At 32.5% G+C, this 19639-nt stretch overlaps 2 protein-coding genes across 3 annotated transcripts; one reads left to right on the top strand and one right to left on the bottom strand.

Moving 5' to 3' along the window:
* Positions 1-1838: 1838 nt before the first annotated feature.
* Positions 1839-8841, bottom strand: LOC111811263 (endo-1,4-beta-xylanase 5-like). The gene is made up of 7 exons (XM_023698030.2): positions 8742-8841; positions 8543-8589; positions 7235-7457; positions 5283-5446; positions 4766-4864; positions 3019-3807; positions 1839-2338 (listed from the first exon to the last, which is right to left on the bottom strand). The coding sequence occupies exons 1-7, from the start codon at positions 8785-8787 to the stop codon at positions 1979-1981; spliced, it is 1728 nt and encodes a 575-aa protein (XP_023553798.2). The 5' UTR covers positions 8788-8841; the 3' UTR covers positions 1839-1978.
* Positions 8842-10731: 1890 nt separating this feature from the next.
* Positions 10732-19127, top strand: LOC111811256 (DNA/RNA polymerases superfamily protein). Of its 2 annotated transcripts, XM_023698019.2 has the most exons (14): positions 10732-10870; positions 11345-11517; positions 12392-12565; positions 12657-12780; positions 12865-12965; positions 14520-14606; positions 14845-14940; positions 15088-15208; positions 16013-16141; positions 16730-16821; positions 17011-17122; positions 17611-17945; positions 18072-18370; positions 18812-19127. In XM_023698019.2, the coding sequence occupies exons 1-14, from the start codon at positions 10792-10794 to the stop codon at positions 18933-18935; spliced, it is 2046 nt and encodes a 681-aa protein (XP_023553787.2). In that variant the 5' UTR covers positions 10732-10791; the 3' UTR covers positions 18936-19127. The 2 variants fall into 2 exon arrangements, with proteins under 2 accessions (XP_023553787.2, XP_023553786.2); XM_023698018.2 differs by having other exon boundaries at positions 12657-12965.
* The last annotated feature ends 512 nt before the right edge of the window (positions 19128-19639 follow it).

Genomic DNA, 19639 nt, shown 5'->3' on the forward strand with positions numbered 1-19639 from the left:
CTGGCACACCGCCCAGTGTTTTGCTCTAATACCTCGTTGGCACACTGCCTAGTGTTTGCCTCTGATACCATTTGTAGTAGCTTGTTAACCGATATTGAAAACTAAGATGGTGTTAAGATAACTATTTTTGTTCCCCTCTCTAGCTGATGTGGGATCTCATAGTAAGAGACGAAAATGAGAAATAAGATTTTCAGGATGTTATAATGACACTCGCTCGAGAACAATATTTTGTAAAATTGTGTAACGGCCCAAGCGCACCACTAGCAGATATTGTCGTCTTTCGGTTTTCCCTTTCAGACTTCCTCTCAAGGCTTTAAAACGCGTTTGCTAGGGAGAGGTTTCCACATCCCTTATAAATGGTGTTTCGTTCTCCTCTCCAACCGAGATGGGATACCACAATTCACCTCCCTTCAAGGCCCAGTGTTCTCGCTAGCACTCGTTCCTTTCTCCAATCAATGTGGGACCCCCCACCAAATCCACCCCCTTGGGTGCCCAGCGTCCTTGCTGGCACACCGCCTCGTGTCTACCCTCTTTGGGGAATAGCCTCTTCACTGGCACATCGCCCGGTGTCTGGCTCTGATACCATTTGTAACAAGTCTAAGCCCACTGCGGGTAGATATTGTCCTCTTTGGGCTTTCCCTTTCGTTCTCCCCAAACTTGAGATATCACAAATTGTCTTCAAAGTCAATGCCAAAATTTGATAACTAAGACTTCTTATTTCAAAACAACTTCATCTCTCCTCAACTCATCCATTAGGCAAAAAGAAATAGAAAAACAACTAAACCATTGTCAGATTTATGAGGAAAAAATGATAATGGCCTTTACACAGTTGAGATTCACTTGTAGACCGAGAGAGATTCAATGAAGATAGATCTATATATTAAATCTTCATTTTCATTTATCCTATTTTTTCCTTTTAGAAATGTAGTTAATTATAGTTAGATCTTCATTGAATCATTACAATGGTTTAGCTTTAGAAACTGAAGAATGAGAAACATATGATATGAATGTTGAACGATATGTGAAATGATGTGATATGTACAGAACGCTAGCGGGGTTGTATTAAGTGATAATGAAAATGAAAAAATGTTGGGACCTCATGCATTATGTGTGCTCATGCATTGGGGATGCCCTTATTCCATCACGAGGGTACGGACGTGTACATCTATTAGGTAGGCGAAGTATCGTTATGTTTTTCGTAATGCTGCCGTGATGGTTACTAATTCTAATGAGTGTCCGGCAAAAGTTGAGCTACCAGAAAAGGCTCACTCGACAAGAAAAGGGGTCCAGTGGTGTACGAACTATCTAGTGAGCCCATACTCGCACGTATGGGTTGTGTGTAGAGTATATGATACACATCCAAGCTTCCCATTAGAATAGTCCCGTAGGAAAATAGACGGATATGATAAGTCCCGTCATGATAGGTCCCGTCATTGTAGCATTTACTCCTCAATAGTGGGGTCACTTGATGAGTATTTCTTAAAATACTTAAGTCACGTGCTACCTTTGATGAGTATTTCTTAAAATACTTAAGTCACGTGCTACCTTTGATGAGTATTTCTTAAAATACTTAAGTCACGTGCTACCTCTATTTCAAGTTAAGACAACGCATTCCTATACGGCTGACAACGGCATCGCAACTCGAGACCATAACAGATACATAGGGTAATCGCATTATTTTCTTAGACTTAGGCTAGAATAAGATGTTTTTTATTTAAACGTTTATTTATTTTATTTAGTCTTTTATGGTGTTATTTATAAAAATATTTTAAAACACGTAAATCCATTGCAGTATTTTAAGCTGAGCTGTTTTTATGAAGTCGTGTTTTATGAGAGTTTAAATAAAGTATTTCTGCATTCAATGTTTATGATATGGATACATTAACGACCTTAAATTAAGTAGAAAATTTTGTGTCGTTACAAGATTCAATTATTATTCAATTATTAAGCTTCTTCATCATCATCAACACCCAAATGATCAGATTTCAACGTGAACCAGTAAAGGTGATTCCTGTTCTGGTGCAGCAAGAACACTGAACTTCTGAGCATTGAGGGAGGGGTTGGTGACAGACGGGTGAGCGATTTGCATTTCATAATCTCCATGGAAAAGTGAGGCTTCAAAGAAGCCATTGGCATCTGTTGTAGCAGTGATTGAATCTTTGATTCCCCACTCTTTGAGCAACTTGTCCACAACATTACCAGTTGCTAAGTTGTTGAAGTTGTTGTCTGTCAAGCACATTCGATAGCATCCCGATGGCGACCAAGCTGACCAAATCACAATCCCATTCACTTTTGGATGAGCAAATCCCTCTCTTAATACTTGTTCCAAGTCATGTGCCTGTTTGAATCCACACAAAAAATCCAGAATATATCAGATCATCATGTCAAGCTTTCACAAAATTCCTGCCTCAATTGATTTTGATTTTGATTTTGATTTTGATCCATTCCTAACAAATTGAGATGGTTTGTAATATCTAGGAAGAAGCTAATCAGTATGAACTACTTCTAATCTCACCATTAAATCCAAAAGTTGAATGATATTTAGGCTTAGTTTAGTTTGGATTGATTGTGATCATAAAAAAATCAGAGAATTTTTGATGAGTTGATAAGAAGAGGCATCAGATTCTTTGGCATGTCAATCTCACAGCAACTTAATCAATTTCTTTACCTTAATTTACCATCAGTTCTACCAAAAACTAAGACTAAGAACGGTTGAAATGCTCTTATTAAACGAAATCCTTAAGTATAGTTGAAGCTCATGGTGAATCTAATTATCTGTATCATCGACTAAGATATGAATCACTCATTCTCACTGATTACTTGCTGCCACTTGAAAAAAAGACAAGATAATGGATTGCAATACATTTGATTTTGTAAGACAGGACAAATATGGACAAACTAATGGTTCTAGATGTGATTTGTTATGTATCCTACGATTATTTTGTTTCAAAATTCAGATAAATTCAACTGTAACCTAGCAGAGGAATATTAATTTGTTTAAGATTTCTAGAAGTGTACCTGATTTGGCGAGTTAGAAACGTCGACTTCGGTGAGCCAAATCGGTACTCCGGCAGAACCAAGGGTATCGATGGCGGATCTCATGTAAGGAATGTTAGGAGAAGGTCCGAAATGCGATTCCAGTCCAATCGCAAATCTGCCGCCGCTATTACCAGAATATCGTCTGATAGAATCCAGCTTTTGAAGATACTTCGCCGGAGAAGAAGCCGCATCGCCGCTATACTCAATGGTATTGTACTCATTCATAAACAACGGAATCGATCCATCGGTTTTCATCGCCCAATTATAAAACATACCGGAAGCAGCCGACCCTAACTTTCTCTCAAAAAAATCAAAATGGAGATTCTCATTCTCCACATCCCAAGCAATCAGTTGCCCTCGGTACTTCGCCATGACCGAATCGAGTCTCTTTCGGGCGGCACGAACGAGATCCTTCTTCGAGAGCGATTTCAGCCAACCTTGTTGGTAGGTTTCGTCGTCCCAAAAGATATTGTGGCCACGGACGGCGATGTTGTGCTGCTTAGTGAACTGGATCATGGCGTCCGGTACGGAGTAATCGACATATCCCTGCGTCCTCTCGGTGCTGTACCACTTCATTTCATTCTCGAAAGTGGTGGTGGTGAAGCGGGAGAGGAACCAGTTCTGGTAAGGGGAGTTGTTGAGAATGTTCCGGTTGATGGCGCAGCCGACATGGAAGCCCGGCCGCCGTTGTAGCAGAGAGATGGTTGCATTGGAGAGAGGATTTCCTTCTCTATCAATAGCTTGGATCTTCACTACCCTCTTGCGATACTGCAAATCCGCATTTCACAACTCTTAGCTTTATATACTACTCGATATCATTTAATAATAATTTGCACCCATTTATAATTATAATTATTTACTAAATATTTGAATTTTTAATTTTTAAATTTTTATTTATTTTTTTGTGTTTTAATAATAATTTACACCCATTTATAATTATAATTATTTACTAAATATTTGAATTTTTAATTTTTTAATTTTTATTTATTTTTTGTGTTTTATTTTTTCAAATTTAAAATTGTGTTCTCTTCTCAAAATTCATAAATATTTAAATTTTAAAAACCAAAATAAAATTTTAAAATTTTTACTTAAATTTTGAAATTAAAAAAAATTAGTAAAAAGATTTTTAACCTTTTACTCTCAAATATTAAACCATTTAATTCTTCTAAAATTAAGACTTAGATTTTTATTTAAAAAAATAAAATTACAAAGACTTATTATGTTTGAATTATAATTATAATTATTTACTAAATATTTAAATATTTAATTTTAAAATATTTATAAAAAAAATAGATAATATTACCAACAAACTTATTAGTATTTTTAATTTTTAATTTTTCAAAATAAAAAAATTAAATAGTTATCCAACCGAATTTTTGTGTTTTATTTTTAGAATTTAAAATTGTGTTCTCTTTCTCATAATTTATAAATATTTTAATTCTTTATTTAAATTTTAAGACCAAAATAACATTAAAATATTTACTTAAATTTTGAAAATTAGATAACAAAATTTTTTTAGAAAATATTAAATAGATTTTTAACCTTTTACTCTCAAATATTAAACAATTTAATTCTATTGAAAAATTAAAATTACAAAAACATAAGAATTTAATTTAATTATTTAATTATTACATCTTTAGAGACTAAACTTTTACTAAATATTAAGTTAAATATTTTTTTAAAAAGAAACTTAAATAATTTATATATATATATATGGAGGGGTTACCTTCTCAATGGCTTGGTCTTGATGAGCTTTCCATTGTTCTCGAGTAAATGGTTGCAACGAGACGCTATCGACCCAAATTTCTACGATAGTGTTATTGCTCTGAACAAAATTAAATCATAATTAAGATAGTTTTAAATCCATAATTAAAAATTTTAATTACCATAATATTTTATTTAAGGAATTAATATTTTAAACAATTTAGGAACGAGTAAATCAAATAAAGCAAGAATGTAGGGTAATTTAGGGTAAAATCTAAGTCGAGTTTTAGTAAATAAGTCAAATATTACATTCTTACCAGTGGAATCCTCGAACTTGCATCTATTTAGTCTCTGAATTTTTAAAATATTTAATAATTTACTCAAATTTTAAAAATAATTTATTTATTATATAAAAAATTAAATTTTAGGTTTAATAATCTTTGAATTTTTAATTTTGTTATCGTAAATAAATAATTTTATTTAGAAAATAAATAGAAATAAGTTGAGAATTATTAAAATGAAAAATAGAGCGGTCCTACCTGGAAGTAGAGCTCAGCTGGACCTGATTCGCTGACAGTGAGGCCGCCCTTGAGGAAGGACCAGCAATTTGATTGGGCGGTAGTAACTGCCACGTGTACATAACCAGTTCTTGTTTTTATAATCGCTACCACGTCAGCTTTTCCTTCGTCCACTTGTACCCAAGCTGCAAAATTACATAAATATTCCATTAAATTACAATTTAGTCCACTAATTTCAAAATTTTTAATTTTACTCCCCAAGCTTATTTTTAATTTGGTTTTGACCACATAAGAATTAAATCAAAAAATTAAAATAGAACCAAGAAAATATATTTATTTTTTAGTTTCATTTGTTTTCTAAATTTTAAAATTAATATTGAATTTAATTTCTAGTGCTCACTTTTAGGGTTTGGAATTGAGTTAAAGTTAATTAATAAAAAGAATTATCAATTAAACACTTTTAATTAATTTAAATAATAATAGTAATAATAAACTATTTTACTTAAATTCTTTAATATAAATTAAGGGTTAAAAATGAATATTTAATAGAAAATCGAGGTCAGAAGTGCAAAACAAGAAACTTAACCGAATGAAAACAAAACTTACATATGTACCCTTGAATTTTGAATTTAATTCCCATTTAGTCCCTACATCTCAATATTTTACACTTTTACCCTCAAACATTCAAGTTTTTAATTTATAAAAATAATTATCCAAACACTCTAATTAATTTAAAAATGACAAAAATAATGTATCATTAATTTATTTTTTTAATTCTTTAATATAAATCAAACGTCAAAGACTAAAAGTGAATATTTAATTAAAAAAATGCAAATCATCAAATTTCTATTTGGTCCCTACATTTTAAAATTTTACATTTTTGCCCTCAAATATTCGATAAATTTATGTTAATTAATTAAAAATAATCATGAATTCAACCCTTTTAATTAATTTTAAAAATAACAAAAAAAAAGTAAAAACTATTTTACTATCTGAGATTTAATTTTTAATTTTTAATCCTTTAATAAAAATTAACGTGAATATTTGGTAAAAAAATAAAGGATAAATAATCAAAATTCAAAATTTAAGGCTAAAAATTTTAATTTTAATAAAAATCAACGCATAAGGAGTGAATATTTGGTAAAAAAATAAAGGATAAAAAATCAAAATTCGGGCTAACAAATTTAATTTTAATAAAAATCAACGCCCAAGGACTAGAAGGTGAATATTTGGTAAAAAATAAAGGATAAAAAATCAAAATTCAAAATTTAAGGCTAAAAAATTTAATTTTAATAAAAATCAACGCCTAAGGACTAAAAGGTGAATATTTGATAAAAAAATAAAGAATAAAAAATCAAAATTCGGGCTAACAAATTTAATTTTAATAAAAATCAACGCCCAAGGACTAGAAGGTGAATATTTGGTAAAAAATAAAGGATAAAAAATCAAAATTCAAAATTTAAGGCTAAAAAATTTAATTTTAATAAAAATCAACGCCTAAGGACTAAAAGGTGAATATTTGATAAAAAAATAAAGAATAAAAAATCAAAATTCGGGCTAACAAATTTAATTTTAATAAAAATGAACGCCTAAGGACTAGAAGGTGAATATTTGGTAAAAAATAAAGGATAAAAAATCAAAATTCAAAATTTAAGGGCTAAAATTTTAATTTTAATAAAAATCAACGCCCAAAAACTAAAAGGTGAATATTTGGTAAAAAAAACAAAATTTAAAATTTAAGGGCTAAAAATCTAATTTTTAATAAAAATTAATGCCAATATTTGGTAAAAACTTAAGGATAAAAAATCAAAATTTAAAATTTAAGGGCTAAAAATGTAATTTAATAAAAATCAACGCCAAGGACTAAAAGTGAATATTTGGTAAAAAAATGAAGGATAAATGATAAAAAATCAAAATTTAAGGGCTAAAAATGTAATATTGCAAGAAAAGAAAAAGAAAAGAGGGAAAAATACCAGAAAAGGTGTAGATGAGGTTTGTACGCAAGTGAAGAGTCTGTGAGAAGGCATCAAATGGATGGTTCCTCGCACGTGCCACTATGAATTTGTTGCCATTTGCTTCTTCTCTATGCTCTATTTTTGCACTCCCAAACGGTAACCATCCTTTCAACCCATCATTCAACTCTGGGTTCTCCACTATCCCTCCCTTGTATTGAGCCTCTTCTGGCTTTGACAAACACTGCCCAAACACACCCTATCGTTAACAATTTTGGATCGAAATCGAGACCAGAAATAGACCCGACACTGCTCGGGTCTCCATTTTCGTTCTAGATTAGTGTCACGACGTTCTACGTCCCAATTTATGTTTTAACTTTTTATCAGATTCTGCTTTGACCCGTTACATATTTACTGTTTTAGAACGGGGCAGAGGTTTCCACACCCTTATAAAAAATGTTTTGTTCCTCTCTTCACCCGGGATCTCACAATCCACCTTCCTTGGGGGTCAGCGTCTTCGTTCGCACAAAGCCCAGTGTCTGGCTCTGATACCATTTGTAACAGCTCAAATCTACCACTAACAGATATATCCACTTTGGCCCGTTACTTACCGTTGTCAGACTCATAGTTACTAGGTAGAGGTTTCTACGCTCTTACAAGGGATGCTTTTGTTCCCCCTATTCACTCAATGTGGGATCTCACAATCCACCCTCCTTGGGAGTTAGCGTTAAGACACTGGGCATGACTCTGATACCATTTGTAACATCCAAAATCTACCACTAGCAGATATATCCAGTTTTACCAGTTATTTATAGCTGTCAGACTCATAGTTACTAGGGAGACTTCGTTCCCTTGTTCATTCGATGTGGAACCTCGCAATCCACCCTCCTTAGAGATCAACATCCTCCTTGACATGACCTAGTGTTTGACTCTGATACCATTTGTATCATCTCAAATCTACTAGCAGATATATCCACTTTCGCCAGTTACTTAGCCATCAGACTCAATTTTAAAATGCATCGATTAGGGAAAAGTTTCCACACCCTTACAATGAATGCTTTGTTCCCCTGTTCACTTAACGTGGAATCTCACAATCCACCCTTTTGTGAGCAAGCATCCTCACTAGCACACCGCTCGGTGTCTAGCTCTAATACCATTTGTAATAGCCAAAACCCACCACTAATAAATATGGTATGCTTTGACCCATTACATATCAGTCCCACAATTTCAAAACACATCTAGAATGTTTCGTTTCCCTCACCAAACAATATGAGATCTAAGAAGAATTTAATGATAAGGTATTTGACATATTAATGTTTAAGTCCCTACCTCGACATGAGTTGTGTAGTCATACGACAATGCATCTATCCCGAAACCTGCAAAAAAAAAAAATATATATATATATATATATATTATTTTTCGTAACCAACCAAACAATCAACAATACGACGATTTTTCTTTTCTTTAATTCAAATAATATATTAAACTATATAAACTTTAAACAAAAAAATTAAATAAATGGAAAAACCTGAAGCAAGAAGAACAGAGACGATCAGAGTCACCGCCATGCCCATCTTCTTCCTTAAGAACAAAATAGCCCAGAAGAAGACTGAATACAGGAGGATTGCAGAAACAAGAATTATGATGAATAAATAAGGGTAATTATTTACTAATTAAGCATAATTTATATATAAGGAAATTAAAAATATAAAATAAATAAATAATAATAAATAAATAGAAAAAGAAGGAGGTTTTTGCATGGGGGACAGATAGATATGGAAAAAACGTATATAGCCTTGTTTCTATCTATAAATAAATCATTTTCTTTTCATTCTAATTCTACTGAAGAAAATTAACTGTGGTAATTTTTTTTTAACCGAGTTTGGGTAGAAAATTTCGACAATTAACTGAGCTATGTTTATGTTAGAGTATTCAAAATATTAATAAATTCGATAGAGATAGTTGGATGATGAAAGTCACCTCGGCTAAGGGAATGATTATGAGTTTATAATCAAATAATACTAATCGGGACGAAGTTTTTGGGAAACCAAACTAAAGAGCTTAGACTCAAAATGGACAATATCACGAAGAGTCGTGTGTTCATGTAACAAAGATAAATAATATTTTATTAATTAATCATTTACTCCAGTTGAATTTTGATTATTTTGTACGGTAAAAAGTTGTGTTTTAGAGTTAGTAATTTTAATTTGATTTTAGTCCTTTTACCCTTATATTTTCGAAATTATATCAAATATTATTCGGAACTGTATTTTTATCGTTTGGGATTTTTTTAATAACAAATATAAAATAAATATATATATTTAAAATTAATGAAATAAAATATTTAATTAAAAATAGTTATTAATTTGAGAAAGGAGAATAATTATAATTATATATTTTTAAGTTGAATGGAATAAAATCTTATTTTTGAATTAAAAAGAAGTAAAATAATTATGCAAATTAATAGATTTGAATTTTATAGTATATAATTATTTTTCTTCCAAATTTGTATACTAACATACAATCATATCTGAACACTAAATTATGATTTTATTATTTTACCTTAAATTATTTATAATATTGTTTTTCTTATACTTACCATCTTAGTGTTAAAAAAATTTAATTCATATTAATAATAATAAATAATAGAACGGTCGGGTCGGGTTTCAACTCAATCTATCCCTAGAGAGCATTACACTCCTTCTAAAAAAAATTAATTCAATATTTAATATTTAATTAGAAATAAATCTTTAATATTGAATTAATAATAAATCTTTAATATATAATCAGCAATCATTTTTTTTTTTGTAATTTTATTTTCCAGCCATAAATAAATAAATAAATATATATATTACTGACAAAATAATTTATTTTGCTTTCAAATTCTGTATCTTATTTTATACTTTATTTAAAATTTTAATTGGAGAAATATTTAATTTTCGACCAAATATTATCTCAACATCAAGTACAATCTCGAGGCCTCTTTGTTCTCGAAGAGTCTTCTAATCTTCGAGAATCCTCTCATCGAACAAAGTACAACCTTTTTGAAGTATCGTTCGAGCTCTCGAAGAGTCTCCCTTGAATCAAGGGTTGATTTATTTGGAGCCCTCAAACAAAATACACAATTTATTCGATAGTTGACTCATTTTAACTGCACGGTTTCGAAGCTCACACTTTGTTAAGAGATTCTATTGACACTGTATATATGCGCGTAGGAATGTATAATGAATTTCAATTTGATATTCAAATTTTAAAAAATGTGTTACCATTTCTCTCTATATTTATATTTGATGGAATCAACCTTTCAATTAATTATACTTTTCAATTTTATAAATATATTAATAAAATATCATTAAAAAAATTTGTAGACAAAAATTTATAATAATTACTCTAATTAAATTTTATATGTTTTATGAATGAAAATTTAAAATAGAGGTTAAACTAATAATAAATTATTATTTTAGACAGGCTCCAATTTTTTTGGCGCCCAGTCTTCAATGGTATAAATACACGAGTTGCGATTTCTTAAAAAAATTTCCATTAATTTGGGCTGGAAGCTTTGGAAGCCGGTGGAAAAAATGGGGAAGAAGCAGATTGACGGCGATGGCGATCGTCCGTGGCAGTCTTACAACACTGTCTACACCAATGCAAAAGCCGGTAATTCTCATCTCTTTACTACTCACGAGTTATTGCTAACCTAGGGCTCTTTTTTGAAAGTTTTGTTTATAGCTGTAGATTTGGAGGGCTAATTTATTTAGAGGAAAATTTCAAGTAATTGATGAGCTCTTCTGATCTTGTATGTGTGTATAATGCAATTGAACCAGTGGTTTGAATAGCTTAATTTGTATCCACGATCTTGACCCTGATCCGAATAGATAGATTTCAGTATATATTTTATTTGTTTGAACAAACATGAAGAAATAATTTACGAGTTTATTTTTCGAGATACCGTTGCTAATTAGAGATTTCAATAGTACAATTGGAAAATAGGAACCGATTTGTTCATTTCAGATATAACATTCAATAACTGTTGATATTTAACTCAATAAAGTAATGAATTGTAACAAATATATTATGATATCAAGTAATCTTAATCCTTCCCTTCTTTTTTTTTTTTTTTCTGCTTGTAAGGTATGGAAGGCGTTGACAAGGAGAAAGTACAAAGAATTGTCTATGAAATGAGTAAAGGGTCGAAATATTTTGAAAATGAGGAGCGGAAAGAGGTCATCATCAGAGAAAAGATTGAGAAGATGCGAGCTAGATGTATGCAGCTTACTGCAACGGATCTTTCTCAGTATCAAAAGGTATATTCTATAAAAATTATGTCCTGCTGCATCTTCATTTATTTATCACTTGATTACATGTGGGGTTTTTTGCCCAGTGAAAAGTTGCATATTTGGGGCTCAGTACTGATAACTTTAGTTTCCTAAGTGAACAAATGCCAGACCTGGAATTAGAAGCACCTTATTTTCACATTCTGCAACCGACTCCCATTTGTGAGGAGATTGAGTTTGTAACTTGAACTCTATAGCGAGGTTCGTTCAATTACCCGGGAAAGGATAGAAATCTAATCATTGTTTTCTCCCTTACCCTTTTCCTTTTTTAAAAAAAAATATATAATTGGATATGCAATGATAAGTCATTGTTTACCTCGAAATAAATTTCCTGGCCTCTGAGATGATATTTCAGCCAGACTATCGTGTTTTCACGCTAATGTTATGGCTCCTAATTAGAAGTTTGGTGCAGACATGGGAATATGTCTGTGTGCTCAATAAACGTCTGTTGCCTATTACACTTGAATTAAATCAGGCAGATGTCATTTCATGCAATTCTGATCGACAAAATTTTGTGGTCAACAGTTTGGACTTTTCGGTGAATGTTGATTCTGATGCATACCTTCTATCGTGAAATATTTAAAATTTCTTTGTGTGTCTGTATTCCTAGCCACAGTCATGTGCAATCACGATTTAGAGTTCTGAACCAAGCTAGACAATTGAGTAGGGTCCCATTATCAAATCTTTCTGAAGAATGATTTGACTCTGTTTCTCCACTGCTATTTAGGGGACTGATAATTCAGGCTAATGAGTACATATATATAAATATATTTTATTACGGTATAATCTTCAGTTTTTGCTTAACATATCAGTTTAGTCAAGAGTGTTGTTCCCATATGAGCAGGTTGCAGATAAAAGAATTTTGGAGCTGGAAAGTACACGTGACCTGTCAAGGATATGGTTGCATGTAGATATGGATGCTTTCTATGCCGCCGTTGAAACTTTAAGCAATCCTTTCTTAGAGGGCAAGCCAATGGCTGTTGGTAGCATGTCGATGATTTCCACTGCTAACTATGAGGTTTTCTTGTCTCTATATATGACATGAATTGTTGCATTTTCAAGTTACTGGACTGGTAACCCTATTGTTGTAACTTGTTATTCTGGATTAGGCTCGAAAATATGGAGTTCGTGCTGCTATGCCTGGTTTTATTGCACGTAGATTATGTCCAGAGTTAATTTTTGTTCCCACAGATTTCAAGAAGTATAATTATTACAGTGATTTAGCTAGAAAAGGTAAGAATTTTGCTTCAAGGAACTCTAAATGCATTTTGTATGTTAAGTGCTTATCCTTTAGTATTCACTTGTTTGTATTGTTAGTATTCCGTAGGTATGACCCCAACTTCTTGGCTGCTAGTCTGGATGAAGCATACCTCGATATAACTGAAGTCTGCAAAGATAGAGGCCTTACTAGTGAACAAGTAATCACATTTTATTACCTTTTCACTATATCTTTTAGAACTTTGGTGTTTAAGTATTTAGGGTTTATCTTGTAGTCAGCCTTTAGTCATCCTATTTTGGATCCTTCTCTTTTTCTTTTCTTGTTTTTTTTTTTCAAAATTTTATATCTTCTAGAGAATTCAGAATCAGCATTAGAGAATGTTCTTATGTAGTTTTTGAACGAGAGACAAATAAATGAAAAGCGACTAATACTCAAAGATACAAACTCTACAGGGGAGTGAAAATTAGAACACAAAAAGAACCACTACCAAGAACAAAAAAAGATCAAGATATAAAAAATAACTTCTGCAACAAGAAACACCAAGCAAATTGAACAAAAAGAAACTAAGAAAGAGAGAACCTAAAGGATCAAACTCAACACAAAAGATCGTACTTTGAAAACAGAACCACATACCACGTTTGAGAACCAAAAGTCTAGAACAAAAAAACAGGAAAGACTCAAAGATTTTAGACCTAACAAAAAAGAACGGCTACCAAGGAGAAAAAGAAAAATTGAGTCCAAAGTACCAAGCATGAACCACTGAACCCAAACCAAAAAGCAATGGAGCAATCACTTTTAAAACAATTGCTTTGAGAATTAAATGTATGAATTTCACACATCTTGAGACCACAAGCTTCAATAAGAGAAGCAAATTTGCTAGACATCGATGAAGGAAGAGAATGAGGAATCACTGTCACTTTCTTGAAATAATGATACTAAATCATCTCCAATGGAATCCTTTGCACCAATATTGTCAATAGTAGTTTTCATAAGTTTCAAAGTAGATTTCACATTACTCAAACTAACTTCAAATGCATCATCACAATCATCAACATAATGTGAGAGAACTAAAACTCGTGGGTTCCTTTGAAGAATGAAATACTCCTTTAGTGAGAACAACATTAGAATCTAATATAGTAAAATCTTGGTGCCTACAAATCTGAAAAACAAATTTCTTGACAAATGGAGCCAAAATGCTAGAAACATTTTCTTCAATGCAATCTGGATCACAACAGAGTTGATCAACGAATGACAACATGCGATCGACGAAGGGATGACGACAGGCATTGACAAGCAACGGTGGCTGACTGGGAGGGTTAGAGTTTTAGGGTGAGGGAGGGGTACGGTTGCGGGCCCAAGAGCTGCTGAACAAGGAAAGAGAAAAGATAAGTGAAAAAAAGGACTGGCAAACAGCAACGGAAATGATTGACAAATGGACTGGCGAAGGGATGATGATTTGCGGCGGTGGCGGCAAGAGACAACAATTGACAAAGAGGGTTAGGGTTTTAGGGTGTGGGAGGAGAGAGTGAGGAGAAGGGTTTAGAGTTTCCTGAAAATATGGAAAACTGAACATGATTTTTTTTTTCTACAAAAATATGTGCTTATGTAGTCAGTAAAGTTCTTTACATTGAGATTGTATATTTTTCAGATAGGAAGTGAATAGTATCACATGCAGCAGATTATCCTTTTGGTTGTCTTTTTGGTCATCTAATACTAAAACTTTTCTCTTCCTATTTTGCTTATGTTTTTTTAGATTGCTATGGATCTCAGAACCAGTATTTATGAAGAAACTGGTCTTACGTGTAGTGCTGGGGTTGCTGCCAACCGGCTACTTGCCAAGGTTTTCTATCTTTTCACAAGATCTATTGAGCATATGCGTTTCTTGGTGGAAAAAGTACAAATTTATTATTGTTTTTGGTAACTGTGAAATTGCTTGGCAACATATTTGTCCTACCATTTATGGAATAACAAGAATAGAATCTACTATCCATTTTCGTATCTGTAGTCCTTGTGGATTGAAAATAAATGAGAAATATTGCACAGAAGAATTGAATTGACGCACCATACTTGTTATTCAGGTCTGCTCTGATATTAACAAACCAAATGGACAGTTCATTTTGCCAAATGACCGAAGAGCTATTGTAACATTCGTATCATCACTACCCATAAGAAAGGTATGTGGTCATTACTTTTACGTTGAAACAGAATTCACAACGTTATTCTAGATGTTATTAAAATATGAAGTAATATAGATGAATAAGAGTTCTCTTCCTATAGTCCTATTTCATGAATGAAATGAATCGGCGAAGTTATTATTTCAGATTGGTGGCATCGGAAAGGTCACTGAACATATCTTAAAGGACGCTTTGGGGATTAATACATGTGAGGAGATGCTACGGAAGGGTGGTCACCTCTGTGCGTTGTTTTCTATATCCTCAGCAGGTCAGTGCGCTGCGATATCCCACAGAAATTATATAATGAACTCATGGATGTGTTGGATGTTCCATATTCTCATTTAAGATTCATTTATCTTGATGACTGGAATATAGTTTTTTTTTTTTAAATCTTGTATATTAATTTGTTGATTTGTATATATTTCTCTTTTGCTCGAGTATGTGTCTACTTTTTGTTTATTATATGAGGAACAATTTGTGCTTCTTATTTTTTCTTTCATTCTTTTCGCTCTTTTTTGTTTGAACTACTTTTTTTTTTTAATAATTATTTTTAGTGTTTGTACATCTTTTTTTTTTTCATGCATTTGTGGAGGCCCAATTTTGCATATGCGTACTTCAGCTGCTCCCATAAAGAATTGCCTCATGCTAGTGATATTTGATATGGGAAAAAGTCAAGTGATGTTTGTATGAGTTCATACTTATTTTGCTGCTCTAAATGTAGTTATACATTTTGGATTTTGTGTCTAATTACAAATAGGCGAATATCAGGATACTTGTATTTCCCAATACTCTTCCATTCTACTTTTTGTATTTCCCAATACTCTTAGTCACCTAATCGAACATCTTCTTGTTTTTTTTGCTTGTTTTATGATTTACTTTTTCTTTTTACTTTTTCTTCATTTTGTGCTGCCCTGCCCTTATTGATTGTCGTATCACTTCTTGGATTACGATATAACTCATTATTGAAAGAAAAGTTGTAACCTATTTTCTTACGAAAGTATGATTTTGACAATCAATTATTGATTGTTGCATCACTTTATACAATCTTTTTAGGTCTTACCCATGCTTGCAGATTTTTTCTTGTCGGTTGGGCTTGGCCTCGGGAGCACCGATACTCCACAGGTGAGATTGCGTAAGAGCATCAGTAACGAAAGAACTTTTGCAGCCACTGCTGAAGAAAAATTAATTTTCCAGAAACTTGGTAATTATTCCCCTTCTCTCTCTCCCTCTCTCTTTTATTGAAAAATACTATCATTATTTGGAATTTCACCATGCATGATGCGAGAAATGCTGGACTGCTGGTTTGGCTTTCTATTGAAATTGTACTCTAAACTCAAGTTCCAACTTTTCCCTCAGTTATCTTCAGAGTTTATACCTCCCTCATGCTTGCACTTTGTCCGTTGTATGGTTTGATGTATTTTATCTCTCACTTTTTCTTGTTATATTTGCAAAATTTGGTGTTTCAGCTAGTAAGAACTATAACATCTCTAATTTCATCGGATAATCTTGTTGAATTATTAACATAATTTGAGAAAACATTATGATGGTAGGTTATAGGTGATGTTTTTAATATTTTGGTCATCATTTAGAAGACTGGCTGCGGAGACTAGTATTGCTTGGTGATCAGGAAAATGAATCCGCCATTGTTGAATTCTTTGACCTGATCACTAGAAAGAATCCCATCAGCAGTCCAAAGATAACTTTACTCTGTAAATTATTGTGGTAACGAATACCTTGAATGTTAAGATTTTCTTTATCATTAACCTTGTAAACTTTGTATAAATTGCAGCTGACCTTGCAGAGATGCTGTCTATGGACATGGAAAAAGAAGGTCTGAGCGGGCGAACACTGACGCTTAAACTAAAAACTGCATCCTTTGAGGTATATTATTTGTCGTGAATCCTGTTTAATCTGCTTAGATTGGATAATCTAGAAGAAAATTCACATTTGTAATATGTTAAGATTTGAATAACCACATATTAAGATGTGTGACTATTAACTCTGCTCTTTTTTCTTGCAGTTGTTGATTTGATTTTACTGCTCGAACTCAACTTGTTTTAAAATCTACAGGTTAGAACCAGAGCTGTAACTTTGCAACAATACATTTGTTCTAGCAGTGACATCTTGCAACATGCATCAAAGCTGCTAAAGGCTGAACTGCCCATTTCTTTGAGACTAATCGGTTGGTTCTTGATTTTACTGTCTTTTTTTCCCGAAAAAAAGTGGCAATGAAATAATTCAGGCATGTTTAATAATCAATTTGTTTTTTTTTTCTTTTCTTTTTCCTGGAAATTAAGCTTATAACCACTTCTTCCATGCATGTGTCTCTCCGTCTGTTTTCTACTTATTGAAAAGGTTAAATCTAAGTTCATTAAAAAAAAAAAAAAAATAATAATAATAATAAAAAAAATACTAAGAATTCAAGCATGTTTTGCAAAATTATTAGAAAATAATCTTAAATATTGAAAACAAAAAATTAAATTATTATCAAACGGAGCTTTAGAGTTCATTTTTCACTGGTGTTGATCTCATGTGCTTCGTTTTTTTTATGTACTAATATTCTCCAATGTGATCCGCCATATGTCTCACATATGGTGAAGTTAAACATTGAAATCCTTTGATGTTGCAACATACATAATTTAGATTTTAAGAGGATCTTTACATCTTTAGGGTTGCGGATATCTCACTTCAATGAAGATGGAGCCATTGCTGTGTCTGATCCGGCTCAAACGCCTATTACTAGATTTATTACATCAGGAGATGCTACTAGAAAGAATATGGGTGATTGTTGCACCTTAATTCCTGATCCTAATGTTCATAGCTTCATGGATGAATCTGAAATTGATGTATTTATCAATGGCACTGAAACACACCATCAAGATAGTAGTCATCCAAGAGTTGGCAATAATCCCTCGAATATGGATGACCGAAACTGTACGTCCAGCAATGACGCTGAGAAGTCGGAGAAATTTAAGAATCTTTCGAGCAACGTCAGTACTGATCAGGTATATTTCCAAGACTAAAGACTGGATTATGGATTATTAAAGGTAGCAAAACTTTAATCGATTGGGTACACTTATAGTTCTACTTCATCATACAAATGGCTTCTAATGCATTAAAACTACATGTAGGTGGACAATGTTAATGGCTTTGTCCCTCGAGCATCGGGCACAGCGTGTGCTTCTTCCCCTAGAAACATCGAAGGCATTCATAATAATAATGTTGAAGCCAGAACTCACGTCGAGGCAAGATCACCAGATAATAATGGACAGAATTTGTGGATCGATGACTACAAATGTGCAATCTGTGGTGCCGAAGTACCAGAGAGTTTCATTGATGAAAGACAAGAGCACATGGATTTTCACATTGCGGAAAAACTCCAGGAAGAGGAATCTGGCATTCGTTCAAGAACCCTTATGCCAATCCGAAGGTAATCTTATTTTGCACTCTCGGATTTAGTTGAATTTATGTTTTAACTACTGTTGAAAAGCAAAATAGGGAAAATTTTAAACGAACATCTTGAACGAGAAGACTATTGGTGCATTAGATTATGGTCGGGCTGAATGTGAGATCCCACATCGGTTAGAGAGAGAAACATAACATTCCTTATAAGGGTGTGGAAACCTCTCCCTAACATATGCGTTTTAAAATCGTGAGGATGACGACGATACGTAACGGGTCAAATCGGACAATGTCTGCTAGCAGAAGGCTGGGGTTGTTACACTGAATGTCAAGGATGCTTGATGGATGTATTTCTAAAAACTTTACGAACTATTGTGCATTTGGCTGATCAAGAACATTATCCTAGATGTGTTTTTATAATCGTAATTCTTGAAATTTGCCTGGTTTCTTACAAGTCTAAATCTAACAGGACTCCTGACAAGAACCAACTGACAAGTCAAAGGAAGCAGAAAAGGCAAAAGTCAACTCCAAAGAAAGAGGTCAAACACATTCCAATTGACTTATTCTTTGTGAAGAATAATCAGAAGTTTTAGTATTGGTACGTTTTGTGTTTGTATATATTTGTTCATATGTTTTGGGATATTACCCATTGTTTTTTTAGGATAGTTCATCGTTTCATTCTTCTCATGCAGCGTCATAAGTTTCTACATTAATGTATAGTAAGAATAATGATAAATCTCATTCTTTTTATGGATTGGGACTTGGCGTCTTGGTTTCTTGGTAAAGCACTGGTATTTAGATTTTGTCCGATAACTCATTTGTTTCTTTTTTCATGCGAGAATTGATGTGTATTCGAATCATAGGGGCTAGTAATCGACGATATGCTCATATTGGTGACGTTATTGTTATAATCAAAAAAGCCGTCCCAAATATACCTCTAGAAAGATCAGAAGTGATCAGACCTGTAATTGTACGTACTTGTAAAGAACTCAAACTTATAAAGAACTCAAATTTGTAAAGAAATCAAATGAGAAAACGGTATGATAATACGATATGATGACAGTGTTGGAGTTGCTATTGATCTAGAATAGGATGGATAGTTATTTATGAGGATAGTTGAAATGTATGTAAACTAATCAAAATCATTGAAAATATTAATAAAAAAAAGTAGAATTTATATAATCTTCTAAATTTATTGTATGGGTCGTGCCTACTCAATAACCCGATGAATCACAAAACCTTGTGATATATACTCTAATAAAAAAAAGTAGGACTACTCCTTGTGATATATACTCTA

This window comes from Cucurbita pepo, chromosome 15, assembly GCF_057944985.1.
Source record: "Cucurbita pepo subsp. pepo isolate OVF chromosome 15, ASM5794498v1, whole genome shotgun sequence".
Lineage (NCBI taxonomy): Eukaryota > Viridiplantae > Streptophyta > Magnoliopsida > Cucurbitales > Cucurbitaceae > Cucurbita > Cucurbita pepo.

What these genes read in the sequence shown, in the direction of transcription:
- LOC111811256 (XM_023698018.2), top strand. Translation starts at nt 10,792, where the DNA reads ATGGGGAAGAAGCAGATTGACGGCGATGGCGATCGTCCGTGGCAGTCT. An exon ending in GTTTTCTATATCCTCAGCAG is followed by an intron (nt 15,209 to 16,012) that starts GTCAGTGCGCTG and finishes CCATGCTTGCAG; the next exon opens with ATTTTTTCTTGTCGGTTGGG. An exon ending in ACCCTTATGCCAATCCGAAG is followed by an intron (nt 18,371 to 18,811) that starts GTAATCTTATTT and finishes TAAATCTAACAG; the next exon opens with GACTCCTGACAAGAACCAAC.
- LOC111811263 (XM_023698030.2), bottom strand. Translation starts at nt 8,787, where the DNA reads ATGGGCATGGCGGTGACTCTGATCGTCTCTGTTCTTCTTGCTTCAG. An exon ending in ACTACACAACTCATGTCGAG is followed by an intron (nt 7,458 to 8,542) that starts GTAGGGACTTAA and finishes GTGTTTGGGCAG; the next exon opens with TGTTTGTCAAAGCCAGAAGA. An exon ending in AAGACCAAGCCATTGAGAAG is followed by an intron (nt 3,808 to 4,765) that starts GTAACCCCTCCA and finishes GCGGATTTGCAG; the next exon opens with TATCGCAAGAGGGTAGTGAA.